Source organism: Strongylocentrotus purpuratus, unplaced genomic scaffold (assembly GCF_000002235.5).
Source record: "Strongylocentrotus purpuratus isolate Spur 01 unplaced genomic scaffold, Spur_5.0 spur5_scaffold_7, whole genome shotgun sequence".
NCBI lineage: Eukaryota > Metazoa > Echinodermata > Echinoidea > Camarodonta > Strongylocentrotidae > Strongylocentrotus > Strongylocentrotus purpuratus.
Genome location: NW_022145613.1, coordinates 33,863,060 through 33,881,957, shown reverse-complemented (window position 1 = coordinate 33,881,957; position 18,898 = coordinate 33,863,060). Strand labels below are relative to the sequence as shown.

At 34.1% G+C, this 18,898-nt stretch overlaps 1 protein-coding gene across 2 annotated transcripts in view; it reads right to left on the bottom strand.

The window, feature by feature from the left end:
- Positions 1-18,898, bottom strand: part of LOC587668 (titin) — a 174,881-nt gene that overhangs the window by 24,906 nt on the left and 131,077 nt on the right. For both annotated transcript variants that reach the window (XM_030974183.1, XM_030974184.1), the window contains exons 69-81: positions 15,171-15,331; positions 13,902-14,099; positions 12,425-12,721; positions 9,336-9,499; positions 8,583-8,777; positions 8,198-8,293; positions 7,256-7,514; positions 6,550-6,799; positions 5,977-6,119; positions 5,400-5,557; positions 4,225-4,341; positions 2,603-2,698; positions 1,881-1,973 (exon numbers count right to left, since the gene is read on the bottom strand). In XM_030974183.1, coding sequence (XP_030830043.1) covers positions 1,881-1,973; positions 2,603-2,698; positions 4,225-4,341; positions 5,400-5,557; positions 5,977-6,119; positions 6,550-6,799; positions 7,256-7,514; positions 8,198-8,293; positions 8,583-8,777; positions 9,336-9,499; positions 12,425-12,721; positions 13,902-14,099; positions 15,171-15,331 — 2,227 coding nt within the window. The remainder of the gene's footprint in view (positions 1-1,880; positions 1,974-2,602; positions 2,699-4,224; positions 4,342-5,399; positions 5,558-5,976; positions 6,120-6,549; positions 6,800-7,255; positions 7,515-8,197; positions 8,294-8,582; positions 8,778-9,335; positions 9,500-12,424; positions 12,722-13,901; positions 14,100-15,170; positions 15,332-18,898) is intronic.

Sequence of the window (18,898 nt, the reverse complement as noted above, 5' to 3'; positions counted from 1 at the left end):
CACAAGTGATACATTGGAAATATTTTACTCACAAAATAAAGGCCTTCCATGCTCACATCACATAAAAAACATGCACCATCAGCTACAAGCTATATAATCCTTTGCTTGATACAGAAAAATGTCATCGGTTGGAGTTATTATAACAAGTAGTTTAAGCTCCTACCCACCTTAACATTTATAAGGCAAGCTTTCATCCACTCCTGTGGAATTTCTCAAGCCAAGTGACTATTCAGTTTCTTACTGTCTGCTGCCTTGAGACCACAGTGAATTATTTTCATCTATCTTCGCTCCAGTGATCTCAAGGCAAAAATCACTTGACTTGACAAAGTCCACAGGATTGGATGAAAGCTTCCCTACCAAATTCTAAGGTTGGGAGAAGCTTAAACTACTCGTTACTTCTTTGCTTACATAACAAAATCTAAGAATCTGGATATGCAAACTTTTAATTCACAATAAACTCTTTTTACCCATCATTGATGATGATCCATAGGTATTTTTGGAGAATGGCAGGTATTTGAGAAACTTTTTCACAAGACAAGATTTACCAGAAGTCTATAAAAACACTACATCAACATGGTAGAGTATTTTCGGCAGATTGATTTAAGAGAAACATAAACAAAACTATACCTCTATGATATAAAGTGAACAAAAATAAACTGGCCACACATGCTATTTTGACGTACATGCAGATATGACAGAGGACATGCTATTCTACACTATACTATAGTGTACACACAGTATACACTGAATTTCATTTTATATAAGAGTAAAAGAGGCACCATCAACATCAAATCATGCTTTCTTTTACAGATATACTTTTAAAACAGAACTTTACATAAAATTCCAACTACAATATTATAAAAAATATGTCACAAATACAAAAACACTGCAGTTCACATAAGAACATTCAATTTTCTCACAACAAATCTCTAAGAATAAAAAGTACATGTACAACATGCAGAGCACAAGTAACAAGATTTATACATGCAAAGATCACACTGCATGACTGGTAGCACTGATTTCAAATGGCATTTCAAGTTTTGTCTTGCTCATCATTAAGATTTCACCATATGATGTGGAATAATCATTTTTGTTTTGTTTTGTTCAAGAGGTTTGCTAGTAATGGAGCAATTCTTTTAACCCATGGAAGGGCTGGTTCACAGCCTGTTTTGAAGCAAATGTGATGTGAAGTTTTGGAATGGAGGAATAGAGTATTAGTATTTGGTTTGCTAATAACCCATATAATTGGATCATACATTAATAGTATATCTTACTTAATTTGAACTCTGAAATCTGGTTATGCGTATTGCAGTATAATGGAGAGACTTAGATGGAGAACTGGGATATTTTCTATAGTACAGGAATTGGAATATAATGTATATCAATGTAATAGAAAGACTTATATTTTCACTAGCACTTTTAGTTGATTTAAGGAAGAGAACCTAATGTATGCAACTGTAATACAGAAAATCGGGCAAAGGAAGAGAAAGTTATCTTGAGTAGTAAGCATACTCGTAATTATGAAAGATTGGACGTTAATTATGCATTAGTGCAATGGAGAGACTTATATGGACAATTGGCATGTTTCAAATACTAGTTCCTCATTCTTTAATAATGTAAGGGTTGGAATCTACATGTAGTAATTTGTAGAGTATCCACCTAGCGGAGAGACCTTTTATGGGAGAAAAGTGTATTCTGGTTTCCAGTGGCAAAGTGTAGTTATAGGAATGTGAAAATAAAGTGAACAGGATTATTCTCTAAAGTCGAGGTAAAGTTGTATAAATTGCACACTGCCTAACAAACAAGCAAGAACAAGTTTGAATGAAATGCCACTTAATCATCAGTTCTACCATTTTGCGCATCGCAAGTCTGTTACACACCGCATCTGGAGCATCAAAGTCTGTAGACGACTTCCTCTCCCTGAATCGAATCTCTTTTTCCAGACGATTTTCAAATGAAGAAAGCTTCTCGCCCTGTTTAGTGTCAAAATTGAGCCATTCGGAAAGAACAATAATTACATGTTCCACAATTATGTGACTAACTCATACATGTAAAAAAATAAACTCCATTGATGCTGGTACCATGAAACTTTTAAAAGGCAACTAAGTGCCAATGCAATATTTATATATTCCTATGATGTTTAACAAATGGTACAACAAATTCTACATATCCCTATGATTGTTAATGAATTGTAAAAAATATTCTATATACCCAAACTTTAAAATAAAAATAATGCAATTATTCTGAAACAATGAACATGTTTCTGATTCACAAATAGGGTAATCTTAAAACCTTGTTACAATATAACAGCATTTCTGGGGCTACATTTACCCTTCTGTTTACAAAGGGGAGAGATATTCAATCATTTTAGCCAGTGCTTTATTTGTTGCAAAAGATATTTATCTTGTATGGAAACACGAATAGATAAACCCTACAAAATCTTGGTATCCATTTAAGTGAACATGGTAAACTACTTTATACAATGTCAAATACACATCTAAAGATAAACCCCTAATATCATTTTGATCATCAACTTTTGAAGAAGAAAAAAAGAAACACTTCAAGCACACTTTGAGCTGGTGAGGTAAAACAAGGTGTGTACCTGATCGGCAGTTGGACCCGGACGCGGGCCTGTCTCCTGTTCACGGATCTCCACCTCTCTCATAAGACGTCTCTCAAATGGTGACAACTTGGTTGTCTGAAAAGATGGAGCATCCCATTTTTGTATACTCATTTCCGTTCCATTTTAACATGCAGCTTAGTTTGTTTGTTTTTAGTATTATAGCATGCAATCAGCAAAGAATCTTTCGGTGAGCTTATAAACATCGTTGATTTGGCAGCTCATCTACTATAATTCTCTTTCTAAAAAATGTGAACTTGCACATAAAAATCATGCTTAACTATTTACATTTAAAAGCTTAATATGTAGATGAAAACACATGATATGTAAATCACCATTGCATGTCAAAACATCCATCAAATCACAATGCAAATGAAATTCCTATACATAAATTTATAATCTTTCAGCGTTTGTGAGCCAAAAATATTGACACAATTAAATGCAGTTTGATTAATAGTATTTTTCAAAATTAATTTTTGGCTTGATGATAATTTTTAACCTTGGTTTTAGAAATATACTTTGAATATCATATCACACAAAAGGTACTTCTCTTCAAGTACACTAGTTGGATTATATTGTTTTTTTCTCACCATTATGTACAAAAAGAAAATGATGACTTATTTGAAGAAAAAGAGCATGCAAAGATTCAAAATCACTCATGGACATGAAAATACAATTCCCTTGACTTTAATTCTTGACAGTTTGAACTATAAATCTGTATAAATGCACAAAGCATTGATTCAAAGTGAATACTTTAAAGAAATCATGTGAGAATAAAATATATGATATGTTCATGTATTATGAGAAAAGAAATGGTATAGCTGAATAAAATCAGATGGAAATCACTCATGGACATGAAAATACAGTTCTCTAGACTTTAATATTTGACACTATGAACTATAAATCTGTATAAATGCACAAAGCATTGATTCAAAGTGAATACTTTAAAGAAATCATGTGGAAGTAAAATACACAATATTTTCAGTCATTATGAGAATGGAAATGGTATAACTGAATAATCAGATGGACATTTTTATGAAAATGCTAATGAATGAAGCATGGACATTTATTGAACTTAATCTCTTGCACAAAATGAACTTGCATAGAGAATAATTTTGTATTATTGAAATTTTAAAGTTATTATGTAGACACCATTTTGCTAGTACCCATTGTGTAAATCACACAGAAACATAATACTGAATCAAGTCCTCCTTTTCTCCACAAGAGGATAGTGCTATCTAAATTTAAATCTTCATTGGCAAACTTCTGTGTACCTGCTTTATTATTAAAGAAATGCAACAAATTAATTTTCAGAAAGCTTAGCTTAAATGATGAAGGAAATCTACTGATTTGTGAAAAGGAAATTATTTTAAATCATGACTGATTAATTAAATGTTCTAATTTAGAATCTGGTGGTAAAGTACATCACTCTCAGTGAAATTAGGTGCACACAAAAATTAAACAATCATGTGAATTAAAAATACACAGAAATCAATTGAAAATGACATGGTTACACAATGTTTCACACTGCAAGCGGAATCAAAACACTAATCTACTAATGAAATGTGGAAACACGATGATGAAGGATGACGGGGGGAGGGTACCTTCCATTCCATTGGTGGTTGATACTCGCTGGTGCGATCGGCACGATCTCGATATTCTACCTCCTGCTGAATACGCTGCAGGAATGGCGAGAGGCTTGGTCTTCTCTGGGGTGTATCCTATGATTTACATTGCAACCATGCCAGGTGTACATGCCAAGGTCACAATCAAGCATGAATTTAACATTTTTTGATAGGGATAGGGCTAAAGGGCAACTACAAGAAGACAGGTTTCACTCAACAAGCCATGAATTTCATTTCCAGATTGACAAAGTAACATGCAGAGATGCCAACCTCTTGATATAAAAAAACAGACTGAGTATTCTAAAAAAAAAATCAGAGTTTGGAGAGAAAAATCTGATTTTCAGGAAAACTTGACACTACCACTGGCCCATTGGCTCCGGGCCAGTAAAATTTCAGAAAACATGTTTTACTAATATAAGTACGGTCAAGTAAAATGTTTGCTCTTTCATTAAAATTTAATGAGAAAATATTGTATTATCGTATTTCACTCTTATTATCGTACTAAACACGATTTAATCGTACTGGTTGGCATCTCAGAACATGCTATGAATACTATTTCAAAGCAGCATTTGGTAACAAACGTTGCATTTTTTATAAGTTCTACGATGCCTATGATCATACACACCACTTACAATAATAATTCAGTAAACAATAACTTTTAAAACTTCCATCAAGTGTGTTAAGCACACTTAAATCTTCATTCTTATGAAAATATGATTTTGTTTAATCCTTTAGATCTCAAGTTGCCAGATTAAAAAGCTAACCAATGATGAACAGATTCCCAGGTCAACCGTACTAATGGTTGCAGCATATTTCACATATTTTTTAACACCACATAATCATGAAGCATGCATGTAAACTTTTAATCTGTACAAATGCTATAATACAATCCATCAATCACTACATATCAAATATTTTCTCTATTGTTTTCATGTGATTTCATATTGTTTGCATCTAATTGATAATTGTAGTAATCATACAGGCTATAATGTTAGAGCCTAATCACAAAAGAAGTGCGATTAATCAAAATGTCTCAATTAATCATACATGTATGTACGTTTTTAAAGAAATTGACCAAGATCTTGGTAATATTCTAACCAGCTGCAAAAGATTAATGCTCGATTTTCAAGTTAGTTCCAGAGGACAGCACTCACCTGATCAGGTTCATGGAAAGTAGTTTGGCTTGGTGTGACCTTGCCTCCTTTCTCAGCGACCTTAAGCTCAAGTTCTCTGTTCACTACGTCCTTCTTCTTCTTGGCTTTCTCAATGGCTTTCTGTTCCTCATACTCCTTAGCCCAGTGGTCGTATTGAGCTACACAGAGAGAGAAAAAAAAACACCCAAAATAAGTAGGTCTTCTAATATGAAATTTATAAAGAATTTTCTTGGAGACTCGCTTATTCTGTTAAATTCTGAAAAGATCAAAATGTAACTTTTGTTGGAGACCTAATCAATCTGGATCTGGGCTTGGCATTGAATACTTCTAGGTCTTTAATAAGGAGTACACAGTTCTGGTAGGAGGAGGGGGGAGGGGCAGACCAAAAGGTGTTTCATCGATTTGATTTTGGTAAATACCGAACCAGAGTCATCTCTGGCCTAAAATGAAAAATGGGTTAATCTTCACAGGTAGCATGCATTAAGCATGTAAATGTGAACAAGGTCTCTTCTGCAAACTCTTTCAAAAGCCTTTTCTAGAGGCATTTCACATTTCAAATTTAAATCCAGTGTCTTACCTCCTGGAAGGAGAGGAGCAGTTAGGTAGCACTGACCAGCCTTGCTCTTGGCTATACATGTGTACTCTCCTTTGTCCTCGGCCAAAATCATGGTGATGTCTAGAGTGGCCAATCCTTTCTGTTCATCATACTTGATAACAAACCTGGACAAGAAGAATGGAGATTAGAGTTAGTTTCAGTTCAGATCTCTTCTGAATTTTACATATATACAGTGTACATAATAAACAGGTTCAGAGACTGAAAACAAGAAATATGTTTCCTTCTAATTTCTGTCCATATTCATATAACAATCAGAATAATATATTTATCTTGCAAATCTGTTACAAGGTCCAAAAGAAACCATGACTGGATATGAAAGAGAGACCCCGTCATTAATTTAGAAAATTACCAAAAACCTGTATATTCTTGAAAGGTATACTGAGATTCCTATAAATAAAAAGCAGACATACTACATGAAGTTTTATAAAAAGAACAGAAATAAACAAGACATAAACTTCATGTTTAGTCCAACAACATTTTTGTTTTAAACTCCATAAAATCTCTTATAATATTCTAAATTGATCTTCTACATACCTGTAACCTGATTCGATAGGTTGTCCATGTCTCAGCCAAGTGATCTTAGGGGCTGGGTTGCCCCCGACATTGCAGGAGAAGCGACACTTCCCTCCCTCTGTGTAGCGGGCAGGGAGGAGGGGCTTGGAGAACTCAGGTGGGCCGATGGGGAGTTTCTCTTTAGGCTTCTTAGGCTCTGTGTCATTGACTGCATTCGTTTGTGCTGGCGGTGGTGGTTGAGCTTGTTGGGCTGATGGTGGTGGGGTTCCAGCTGGAAATATCAAATCATATAAAAAAATAAAGTACATACAAAATTTATATATCTGCAAAACTATATACAAAAGATATTACTATATGAGATATACAAGTACAATACTGCATGACCAGATGCCGCATTTCATTTTGACACCTTGACAGAGCACAAAATAAGTTCTCAAAATTGTATTCCTTGTGTAATACTAAAGAAAAAAAACTTTTTACTAAAATTTACTAATGAATACATTCACATCGTCAACTAGTGACATTTTTCAATAACAACATTTAAAAATGCAAAAGGACCTAACAGAAACACTTCTACACTCTTACACAAAAGTCCTACCGAATTGGAAAAGCAAGTAGGGCGACCATCTGAACAAGGCTAAAAATAGGTGTTTTCCATAGGTTTAAAATCTGCTTTGTTTAACTTGTCAGTTTACTTATGAAAATGAAATGTAGACTTTTGACTTACGTAGAACCCTGACATTACAGGAGGTAGATTTGGTACCCTTGCTGTTTGTGGCAGCGCATGCGTACTGCCCAGCGTCATCGTAGTAGATTTCAGGTATCGTGAGAGAGCTCACGCCACTGGTGTATTTGATCTCAAAGTCCACGGATGAGGTGACGAGGGTACCTTCCCTGTACCACTTGACTTCTGGTTGAGGTTGACCCTTCACGACACATTCCAGTTTGACTAGTTTACCCTCTTTGACAGTGACATCTGAGAGGGTCTGTAGAAGAAGGTTAGGAAAAGATTGATATTAAATAAGCAATGTTTGGCAAATCTACGTTGTGGCTTACTAGAGGAAACCACTGTGAATTCTTTCAAAATTACATTTGCTTGTCAGAGCTTGTAAAGGATGCAACAACAAAAATAAAATTATTTTATTTCAGCAATATTGTTTCTGCAATCTCTGCAATAACACATTTGCGTGGTATGACGAAGTCTCACTATACACATAATCACTTGTTAAGAAGAAGACTTGGAAGTAGTCATCCTGTACAAAACTATCTTTACAGGCATTTCAAAGGTATTCTCACAGAAGCAACTTATCATCATCATAGTCGGTACTATCATGATCATTACTAGTATCAAGAACATTGGATATCAGGCCATATTGAGCATCTTCCCTTTATACTCTTGTAATGCTATATTTCTGAATAATTGTGTAAGGACCCATAGATATTTCTATAAGAAATATAAACCTGGTGCTCAAACATATGCTCTAGTGGTAATCACCAGGCTTTATTTCATCAAAGATACAGGCTTACGGTTACAAATGTGTTTGAGTTAGGTTTAAGGTTGTGATTAAGATTAAGTTCGGTTTAGTGTATGGTTTAGTATTGAAGTTAAGAATTTAGTTAGTGCCGGATATTTTCTGTGAAGCAATTATTGCTGGAACAAACTCCATACCTTAGTGAAGACAGGTCCATGGGTAATAGCAGGTGGTGGTGGTGCCGCTGGTTTGGGCGCTGCTGCTTCCGTTGGAGCTGCCATCTTGATTTCAATCTATAATATAAAATATAGAATACCACAAATGTAAGATAACAAATCCTTTAGACAAAAAATGGAGAAATATATATTGGCAAGATTTTACTCTGTGTTAAGTTGGTGCCCCTCTTATTGTGACAGAGTTATGCTGAATTATACATATAATTCATGTGTTCTGTGTCATTTCTCCTTACAATCAAGAAATTGGCTTAAAGATCAAATTTAGCAGAGGCACTAGGCCATTTAATTCTGGTTTTATCAATGAGATTTTGGATGAAAAAGAGTTTAAACTATTAAAAGAACTCACCGTCTGTTGGACTTGTGCTGGTGGTGGTTGCTGTGGTTTCACTTGTAGTATCACTTGTTGTTGCACTTGTGGTTGCACTTGTGGTTGCACTTGTGGTTGCACTTGTTGCTGAACCTGAGGCTTAGGTTCAGGTGGTGGAGTCTGAACCTCGGCCTCAGGTTTCTTAACCTCTGCTTGAGGTGGTGGTGGTTTCACCTACAATGAGACAATAAAAACAAAGACAACGATAACAGTGACTATTGTTTTTAAAAAATAGAAGCAAAAGTAGGGGCAGTAGACAAGATAAAGTTGAGTTTCTATATTTTTCAAATTTATTGCTCAATTTGTTGTCAGCGAATTTAGCCATGCCAAGATACATGTACATAGAGCTCTCAAGGCATCCATCAAATTTTCTTCAACAGAACAATGCATGCTCTTAATACATACAGCACACTATTTATAGGGATTGAGAGACTGACAATCATTCAACAAGTTTCAAAGCCTGTGATTCTAAATTATCCCAATCAGTTTAGGGTTTCCTTCTTGATAGAATTGTTTATTTTCTGATAATTAAAGTATAAAATCTAGCATAGTATGCATATAAAAACAACCTATACATGTTCCTCTAAAAAAATTAGTAGGGTATGTTTAATCATTTCGTGACAACAATTTTTAATAAATACAGAAACCTGAATTAATAAACATCTAATAATCATTTCAATGAGTGGAAGAGACATTTGGTGGACCAAGCAAAACAACCTTTGGAAATCTCACCTCTGGTTGTGGCTGTGGTGGTGGTGGTTGGGGTTGCTCTGCTTTCTTTACCTCTTCTTGTGGTGGTGGTGGTGGTGCTGACTCCTCCTTCTGCTGAGGTTGTTGCTGCAATGGTTGTTCTTGTGGTGGTGGTTGCGGCTTAACCTCTTCAGTAGGAGCAGTGTCTGGTGGTAAGAATCAAAGGAATGGCTTTATCAAACAAAAATAGTTATACAAAAGTTATGCATACATCCACCATGAACACATGCCTCCAATAGAATTGACCAATTTCCTTCAGTATAACTCATCTACATGCGAATTAATTGTTAGACCCAAGTTCCTTATTTATTTTTTTTATTTTTTTTTGGGGGGGGGGGGACTAAAATATAAAGTCTTTTTGGAAGAACCGACAAAGCTTTAAACAAGAAAGTTTGACAAAGTATATGTGCAAGTAGAGGTAACATTTGTTTGAAAACATAGATTAAATTGATATTGCAAAACTCTGCTGGCACATTGATGAGTTACAGACAGCAGGAAACTTGCCTATTCTCCTTGTTAATGACTCCATGAAATGCATAACTCATTGCAAATACACAAGAAATGACATGTTCATGGAATAAGAACTTGGTAAATTCTGCATATCACTGTTGGCAATGCACATATATATGGAAAATTTGGTATGTTCAATGATACTGAAATGCAAGATAAATATGAGGTCATCAAATGCATAAATGATCACATCAATATATGACATTGAAAGGAAAAGGGGAAAAAACAGCATGTATAAGCATGTATGGTTTCGTGACCATGTGATAATACAAATGAACATGGCTTTATGAATCCACCAAACAAAATATTACACTTTCAAATCTCTCTTGCATACATATACATGAATATGATAATGCACAAACACTTTATGTGTGAGCAGTAATGACAAGAAATGAAATTAATCATAACAAATCAATTGAAATTGGATGTAGATAATAGATTTAAGCATATGTGAAAGTACAAGTACATGTATAACCAATGCTTATGCCTTATAATTCTATATTAAGTGCGATATATGTTGCAATGACATAAATTGCTTTATGAGAAAAGCATGAATTGTGTATGACATTTCTGTGCTCAATGAAAGATGTTGATACATTTATCACAAACTATTCCTATATTTCCTTTTGAATCAATATGATAGTCTTTAAAGCTTAAGACTTACTCGTACAATTACATGAAAATATTTATGTATTCTATCGATTCATTTGTTAATTTAAAAGTTGGCAGGTTCTCCTTCAGGAAAGACTGTACAGCCATACTAAACAATATATACCATTTTGAAAAATAGATTTAATTGATACTTTATACAAGACTATAACATGCGTTTATGACATTCAGAAATGCAAAAAAAACTACATACATGTATCTAGGGAAGTATACAATGTCAAAGTAGAAATATATTACATAACCTTTTGTTAGACTAACTCTAAATATATCTAAACATAACAAGTCTACTTTTGCATTAACATGCACAATCATGCACAACTTTGAAATATACTTTGGAAGAATCATTACATCATCCATTCCTTAATAAACGTATTTATACATCTAAAGTATCTATATTTATCAATAAATTGTTATCTACATACACACACCACTGAGGAATTTTGCCACTTATAATGGATCATTTACAGAAAAAATTTAGCCTTAATTTGCTGCTGTTTTACGTCTAGATTGCTTGAAACTTGCACTTTAAAAATAATGAAGGGGTTAAAACCTTACAAGTTTGGAACCCAAACATGTTCTATTATACCCCATATTCTTCTTTTTTTTATTAACATTTACATGAAGTTTAATCCTGTTTTGTTTTTGTAGTACAAACATCTAGATTTCTACTCATTCCTACTAATCTATAAATGAAAGTTGAATTAACTGCTGCAGACGAGTGGAGCTTTTGATGATTTTTTTGACACTATATAAAACATGATGTAAAAATAGCAGAAGCCATTGAAAAAAAAGGAAGTAACTCGAGAGACTATATTCTAGCTACTGCATCCAAAGAAATGAACGTTAGCAAATAGAAAATTGGTTTAATACACCGAAAATAATTATCGTCATTAATCAAACTAAATTCGATGTTTTTAGCAAAGCGTCTATAAAATCTAAGCATCAAAGTCTTTGATACAAATCTCAAATTACAATACAAAACAAGAAGAGATATATGAATATTTTTCCCAAATTGTGCAATACCAGAATTATTTTGAACAAAGAAGACAAGATGCAATGTTATGAAACTTAACATTGAAGAAAATGAAATTTGATAGAATGATATCCTTCTTTATTACATTCTTGACTGTGGAATCCAGTGCTAAAAAAATATTCACACATACATGTATGTCCTATATTTCTTTCAGTCTCTTTTGCTAACTTTGTAAAATTCAAAACAATTTTGATACAGTTAGAAGCCTATTATGCATTTATGTATTAATTTATCTGTGACAAGGGTGATCTGTGTCTGGTGACGTAGGATTACAAATAATGCACGATCATACAAATGAACTTCTCATTTTCTTGGTAAAAGTGTAGAGAAATCATGAGTCGGCAATCAATCAATCAATGCATATCGGTCCATATGAATGAAATGCTTGAAAAATACATCAGCATATTTGTGATTCTAATATCTACTACTCATTTTCAATATGTATGCTTCATGAGCAGTATATTGCTCAAAGGTGTCAGTCTTATCAGTAAAATCATGATATTTGTGATTATATCTTTGCATAAATGTATACTTAAATAAGTTTTGAAGGAGTATACATGCAGAAAAGCATATCTCAATTTTATAATAAGGAAAACATTGGGTATGTCAAATTCTGTACCCCATAATGCTCTGTTATCCATAGAAGGTTTTTGTCTACCTGGAAATTTCCTATTTTGATTTTGACTGATATCTGACTGACGCCCTCGATGATGAAAATTTGACATAGAGTGACGTGCACATGGACTACGCATTGCAAACTATGAACATATTTAACACAAAGGGAGGGAAGAAATGCAGTCAGTTTGAAATGGTGGTGGTGCAGGCTGCGACGGCGTATGAGAACCGACGGGGAGCGTACCGGACTTACTCCTGATCTTCAGAATGGTCTGCGATGTCGAGATACCGGCGGCGTTCTCGGCGCGGACGGAGTAATCGCCAGCGTCCTCGTCAAAAACTTCCGGAATCACAAGAATGTACCTGTCACCCTCATCCGAGATCTGAATATCGATGGAGTTCTTCAGTTCGTCACCGTTCTGGAACCATTTCACGTCCGGTTTTGGGGTGCCGGTGATCTTGACCTCGAACCGAACAGAGTCACCTTCAGTCTTTTCCTGACCCTTAAGACCCGTGACAATTTCTGGTGGCTTAGAATCACCTGTAAATGTAATCCCCACACCTCATTATAAACTCTCCTAACAACCATGAAGCTTCAGTTAATGTTATCTGTCGCAATACATGGAAACAATCCACAACATGAATTTATAGAAAACAAGCATTTATGATGTACTACAGACATAAACAATAAACACAATACATGTAGAAAAAGAGAGAAAAATTGAACAACTGTTTCTTATAATAAGATCAATTTCTCCACATTTCAATAAGCTATGATGATTCTCCTGGCAAAAACCTCATCATGTAAAAAAAAAAAGTGAAACACAATCCAATTATTTGTATACCCTTATGTAAGATTAATCAGGATAGACCTAGAAGGTAAAATCAAACGATTCATATAAGGAAGTGGGGAGGAGAGATATAATATAAGTATAATCACACTCACTAAAACTATTAACTCGGCAAGTGGGGAGAGAACACATTACATAAAGATATGTAAATATTAATGTTAACAAGGTCTTTGTCATGTCCAAATGGAGAGAGGGGAAAGGCCATACAATTTACATACATGTAGTCAAAGACTATAAACTACTCCTTTCCACTGCCCCCTAAAATGGTTTGAAAATTCTTGAGAGTATGAGAGTATCTTGCTTCACCCAGGTGAATGCGGAAGACTAGAAGGCTTTGATGAAGGCCATGATGGAAATGGAATGTCCATCACCAAAGCGTCAGAAGACTGACCCTAAAAAATGATAATTACTATGATGATGATGACTTGATAAATAGGACCCTCTCTACTCATTTATCTGAAGAGTAGGACTGTAGACTTGACCATTTTTATATTGTACGTACATCCCAAAAAATTCATCTGTAACATCTTATTCACCCTTCTAAGATAAATTCCACAATGCTATGGTGGAATTTGTTAAAAATTGTGACTTATTTTTCCATACAAAGCAAATATAAGTAAATGGCACTAATGTCCTTTGGCAAGACATTGATCTACATTTGCCACACTCCACCCAGGTGAAGTAAATGGGGACCTGGTAGGAATAAGGAATTTATTCCTTGAAACGCAGAGCGTGTGACAGCTGCTCTGCTAAAGCCAGGGTAATTATGCTGCATCATTGCAGAGTGCTTAGAGACTTCTGATAAAGTAAGTGTTAGGCGCTATATAAGCAAATATAATTATTATTATAGATTTATTATGATTGACATACCTTGGATCTGCAATGTGGCAGAGCACATTGCATTTCCGCACTTATTATCGGCAGTGCACTTGTACTGGCCATTGTCCTTTGCGGAGGTCTTGCTGACTTTCAGCGAGCACTTGCCCTTCGCAAAAGAGATGCTGTACTTTGGCGAACTCTTCAATTCCTTGTCATCTTTGAACCATTTGATGGTGGGCTCAGGGTGACCTGAGGGGTGGGGATTAGGATTAGGATGGGGAGGATCAGGGTAAGGATTAAGGTCGTCCACTCTCTAAGGGTATTTTTCACTGTTAATTTCTACAAGCACAGATTGAAGGAATTTACTGATTTACTGTGGAATACACATGTTTCTTAAATCTTAAATTCCTTAACTTTTCATTGTTATTTTATGTTTTTGAAGAGATGTGAAATAAACTGAATTAAAATGGTATCCATTTGTGAAGGATAGATACTAATACAAGCATTTAAATGGGATTCACATTCATAATGTAGTACTTTGATTTAAATAAACTTTGTGGACAACTTGTTTATTAATCCAATGATGCGAAAAAAGTATTTTCCAAATGATTCAAATTATCAAACATATGTTGGATCATTTCAAATAATTTCTTACAGCGCCTCAAAATTCCTTCCATACTGTGCTAGTATATTAGGGTCAATATCTTAAACAAAATAAGAATAAACATGGGCTTACAGGAAAAAGGGGGATTACAAAAATCACATGGTAATTTTTTTTTTCTTCAAAATATTAACATCAAACAGTAGTTTTTTTTACACCTACACTTCATAACATAAGGAATTGTAGCTATGAAAGAAATATAGGATGGCATAGTATTTCTATAGGAGAGGTTCTACTATACGTCTTCTACTATTACATTAGGGCAAAATAATATCAAACTGGGAAAAGGTAAAGACAGATATGTTTCATCTACTATCTAAAGCAATGGTGGGTCTAGAAACAGCAAGTCTGGTTGAATATTGTTGGTTCACTCATATAAAATCATATTAAATAACAAACTTCAGCACAAGGGTAGGGTAACACATGTTTATATCAAGTAAAATTCACTCACATAAATATTCTTGGGTAACCGCAAAAGACTTTTTAAAAGTCACACAGGGAAAGGGAATAGGAAGAATTACATCAGGGTGTATTTAAGAGCCTTGGGATAAAACATCATAAGATGTTAATGGTGGTAAGTTTCCATCATCATTTTTCATGTTGCATACAACATCCTTAAAGTTTTCCCCAACTTTTGAGGACTATGTTTCAAAACTTACCCTTGAGCTCCGCCTGTAGGGTAGCGGCCTGTCCCTCCTTTGGAGAGACGCTTTTGAGCGGTTGAGTAAACTTTGGCGCCTCCTCTTGCCCGATGCGCCCCCGGCTCATGGCCGCGGAGCTATAAACTACCTGAGTGGTGGTGGTAGTAGTTGTCTCAATGCTGTAAAATTAAAAGATTGAAATGAAATTGTTTTGAAAGTTATCAATTTGATCAATTTTTCCTTGATTGGTATCAATATACAAATATACAGATATGGTGGTGGTTGTCTCAATGCTAAAAAAAGAAAAGATTGAAATGAAATTGTTTTGAAAGTTATCAATTTGATCAATTCTTCGCTGATTGGTATCAATATACAAATATACAAATATGGTGGTGGTGCTGCTAGTTGTCTCAACGCTGACAAATAAAATTTAAAAAGTTATTTTTAAAAAATGGTTTTGAAAGTTGTCAATTTGCTCAATTCTTCCCTGATTGGCATCAATATACAAATATACATACATAGTTGTCTTCATTCTGACAAGAAAGGCATCACTCTTATGTTACCAGTTGCAAATTTATTTGCATGATAAAACTTGATATTATTTTAACATATTTTGCAGTAGCAGAATTTAACTGTACTAGTAAAAATTAAGTTATTTAAATATTATGTTCATAATATTTGTACTGATATTTTTATCAGTACGAAAGGCAGCTTTGGAAAATGTTGGTGTAAGGTAATATCTGAAAGAGGTTTTGTGACATACAACACTGGATACCAATCAAAACGGTAGAAAATATGAAACAGGCCAGCAGTCCAACAAAATTCTTAGTATAAATAAATTCCCATTAATCACAAATGGAAACTAGGGAAGTTTGGAAAAACATGGCAAGGAAAAAGAAGCATTCCTGTCAGTCTACCATATATTCATCTAGGTACCGGTCTTACAAACTCCTCAAGAATTTCAACTGATGGAGACCACAAGAATTCCTCTGTATTACGCACACACAAAACATCTAAATGAGGAGCTTTGATCTCTGAGTGCAGTTCCAAGATGCCTGCCAGCATTGAGAAATGAACGCACAGCAGAGGGCCAATTATGGCCATGTTTACAATATAGAGGGTGAATAGCTTTATGGGTCGATGGCCGTATGAAACTGCAGCTAAGCTGCCAATGAAGCCAATGAATTTAAAATCCCTTGAAATATATTAAACTTTCTGCACAGTTTTATGAGTGATCTACATTCTAATATTTTGTATTTACAAGATGAGCACTAAATTTAAAATTCTGTAATCAAAATTTTGTAATCATAATACATCTCTTTCCATTATATACTAGTATGTATAATTGCAATTGGCAAAGTGTGGTAAACTTTAATATAATTATATTCAAGAGCTGCATATACACATACAAACTTATCTTACATGAGATTACAATTCCTTCTTCCTGAAGAAGAAGAAGAAAAAAACAATCTGAGAATTCCACCAAAAAAAAAAAGCTCTGAGAAATTTTGTTTCTGAGACTGATTTGTTTATTAAATTTGATATTCAAACTGTCATGATGTGTCAACAATGTACAATTTAAGTTAAAGAACCCTTAGTTATGTCATTGCACAAATCATAAAAGTTTAATGAACTTCAACGACACAAAAGTTATGTCTTACTTAAATAAATAGTTTGAAAACAATTTTTCATAAGAGTAATATGTCTTTAAATTATTCATTCAGGGGAGTGGGATATTTTTTTAAGGGTGGCTCAGTCAACCGGGACAAATCCCATCATATTGCATGAATTGGTAAAGGACAAGCTTTGATTGCTTGTTCACATTTCATTCATGACATCACTACAGCTCCACGCATCATCACTAGGGTGTGATGACGTTATCAGCTCCATAGACCTACTGCTGACGTACATCAGCACGGCTAGCTAACACTTGGCATTTGCTTTGTCAGATAGAAAGTATGTCCGACAGCAGAGTTATGCAGACGGCCGCAGAGATAACAGAGATGAGTTATTGTGACAGGAGATAAAGTGATATATAAAGGCGGTCTGCAGTAACCAAATATAACATTCAATGTAAATCACGATGTAAGCTTCTACATGAACGTCTATTAAAAAACCCGGAATGTAGGTCTAAACTGTTTGTACCAAGGAGTATTTGTGGTGATATTTTCTATATATCAATGATTGTGAAACATGATTTATATTACATTTACTGTGAGAAATATCAAAAATGAAATATATCGAGGGGATATTCCAGAAGGTTGAACTGCAATAAATATTAAAGTAAATTGTGAAATGGATAAAAACATAAATAATTTCCTTATTCCATCGATAGAAAATTTAGAGCAAAATGGTATCTCCTCGGGTAATTTAATAAAAAAGAATATAATAAATATACGTTTATAATACATTGATGATAAGCATTTGCTGATATCACGCTGTGTTATGACAGGACACATCATATCTATGAAAAAGTATATGCTATATAAATTATGTTCTTTATAATGATCATTATAAGTAGTAGTAGTATAATTATTGAAAGTATCATTATTATTATTATCATTATAAGTATTATTGTTACTATTATAGCTACTATCGTTATTATCATTATCTAGCAATATTTGCCACAGATCTTTCCAGACTTCAACATGTTCAGTAGATAAAACACTAAAATAAAATATGTATACAAAATATGATATTAAAATATAAAATACAAAAGCAAGTTCCAATATTGAAAATATCTTCCAAGGCATTTTAAAATACAAAAGCAAGTACTAATATTGAAAATATCTTCCCAGGCATTTTAAAATACAAAAGCAAGTTCCAATATTGAAAATATCTTCCCAGGCATTTTAAAATACAAAAGCAAGTTCCAATATTGAAAATATCTTCCAAGGCATTTTCTACACATTACCCTATGAATGCAAGGATTTAACATCTTGTGATTCCTGCAAGATCTGGAACCTAAACCTACCTCTATATCATCAATACCTCAAAATATAATCTTCATAATTTTTCAATCAGCATCTTGGAACTTGTGTTTTATCCACCCCTTCATTTCATACTTGATATTGCCCATTATCTGTTTTTTTTCTTCTGATGAAAGAATAAATTTAGATGAAGAGATATGTTGGCCTTGTAAAACATTCAATGAGATACAAAGAATAGGTAAGGACTTTTACAGTAAACAGAATGTTTACACTATGATCTTACCCTAACACCCCCCCCCCTCCTAAAAAAAAACACACAACAACAATATACCAAAAACTCACCAGCCCGTTTCCAAAGTTCGGCTTGAATAAGCCAGTTTCGTAATGTAACCAAATTTAATGCATACGTCTTTGTGAAGTGCCTCAATACAAATTATTTCATTCACCTGATAAGAATAATAGTATTTCAATAGTCAGAATGCAACTGCATATATTAAGTTGTTGCCAGGTTGGACAAACATTATGGCTTGACCTACCTAGCAACACTTAATATATGCAGTTGCATTCTGACTATTGAAATACTATTATTCTTATCAGGTGAATGAAATAATTTGTATTGAGGCACTTCACAAAGACGTATGCATTAAATTTGGTTACATTACGAAACTGGCTTATTCAGATATTATACATAACATCTATCAGTAATATGCTAACATTTCCAGAGGTACATAAGAAAATACCAAGGGTAAGGACAGCACAGATGGCACAAGGTCTTGGCATACCGGTAGTCTGTATGTCACAATGGCTGAAGATAGC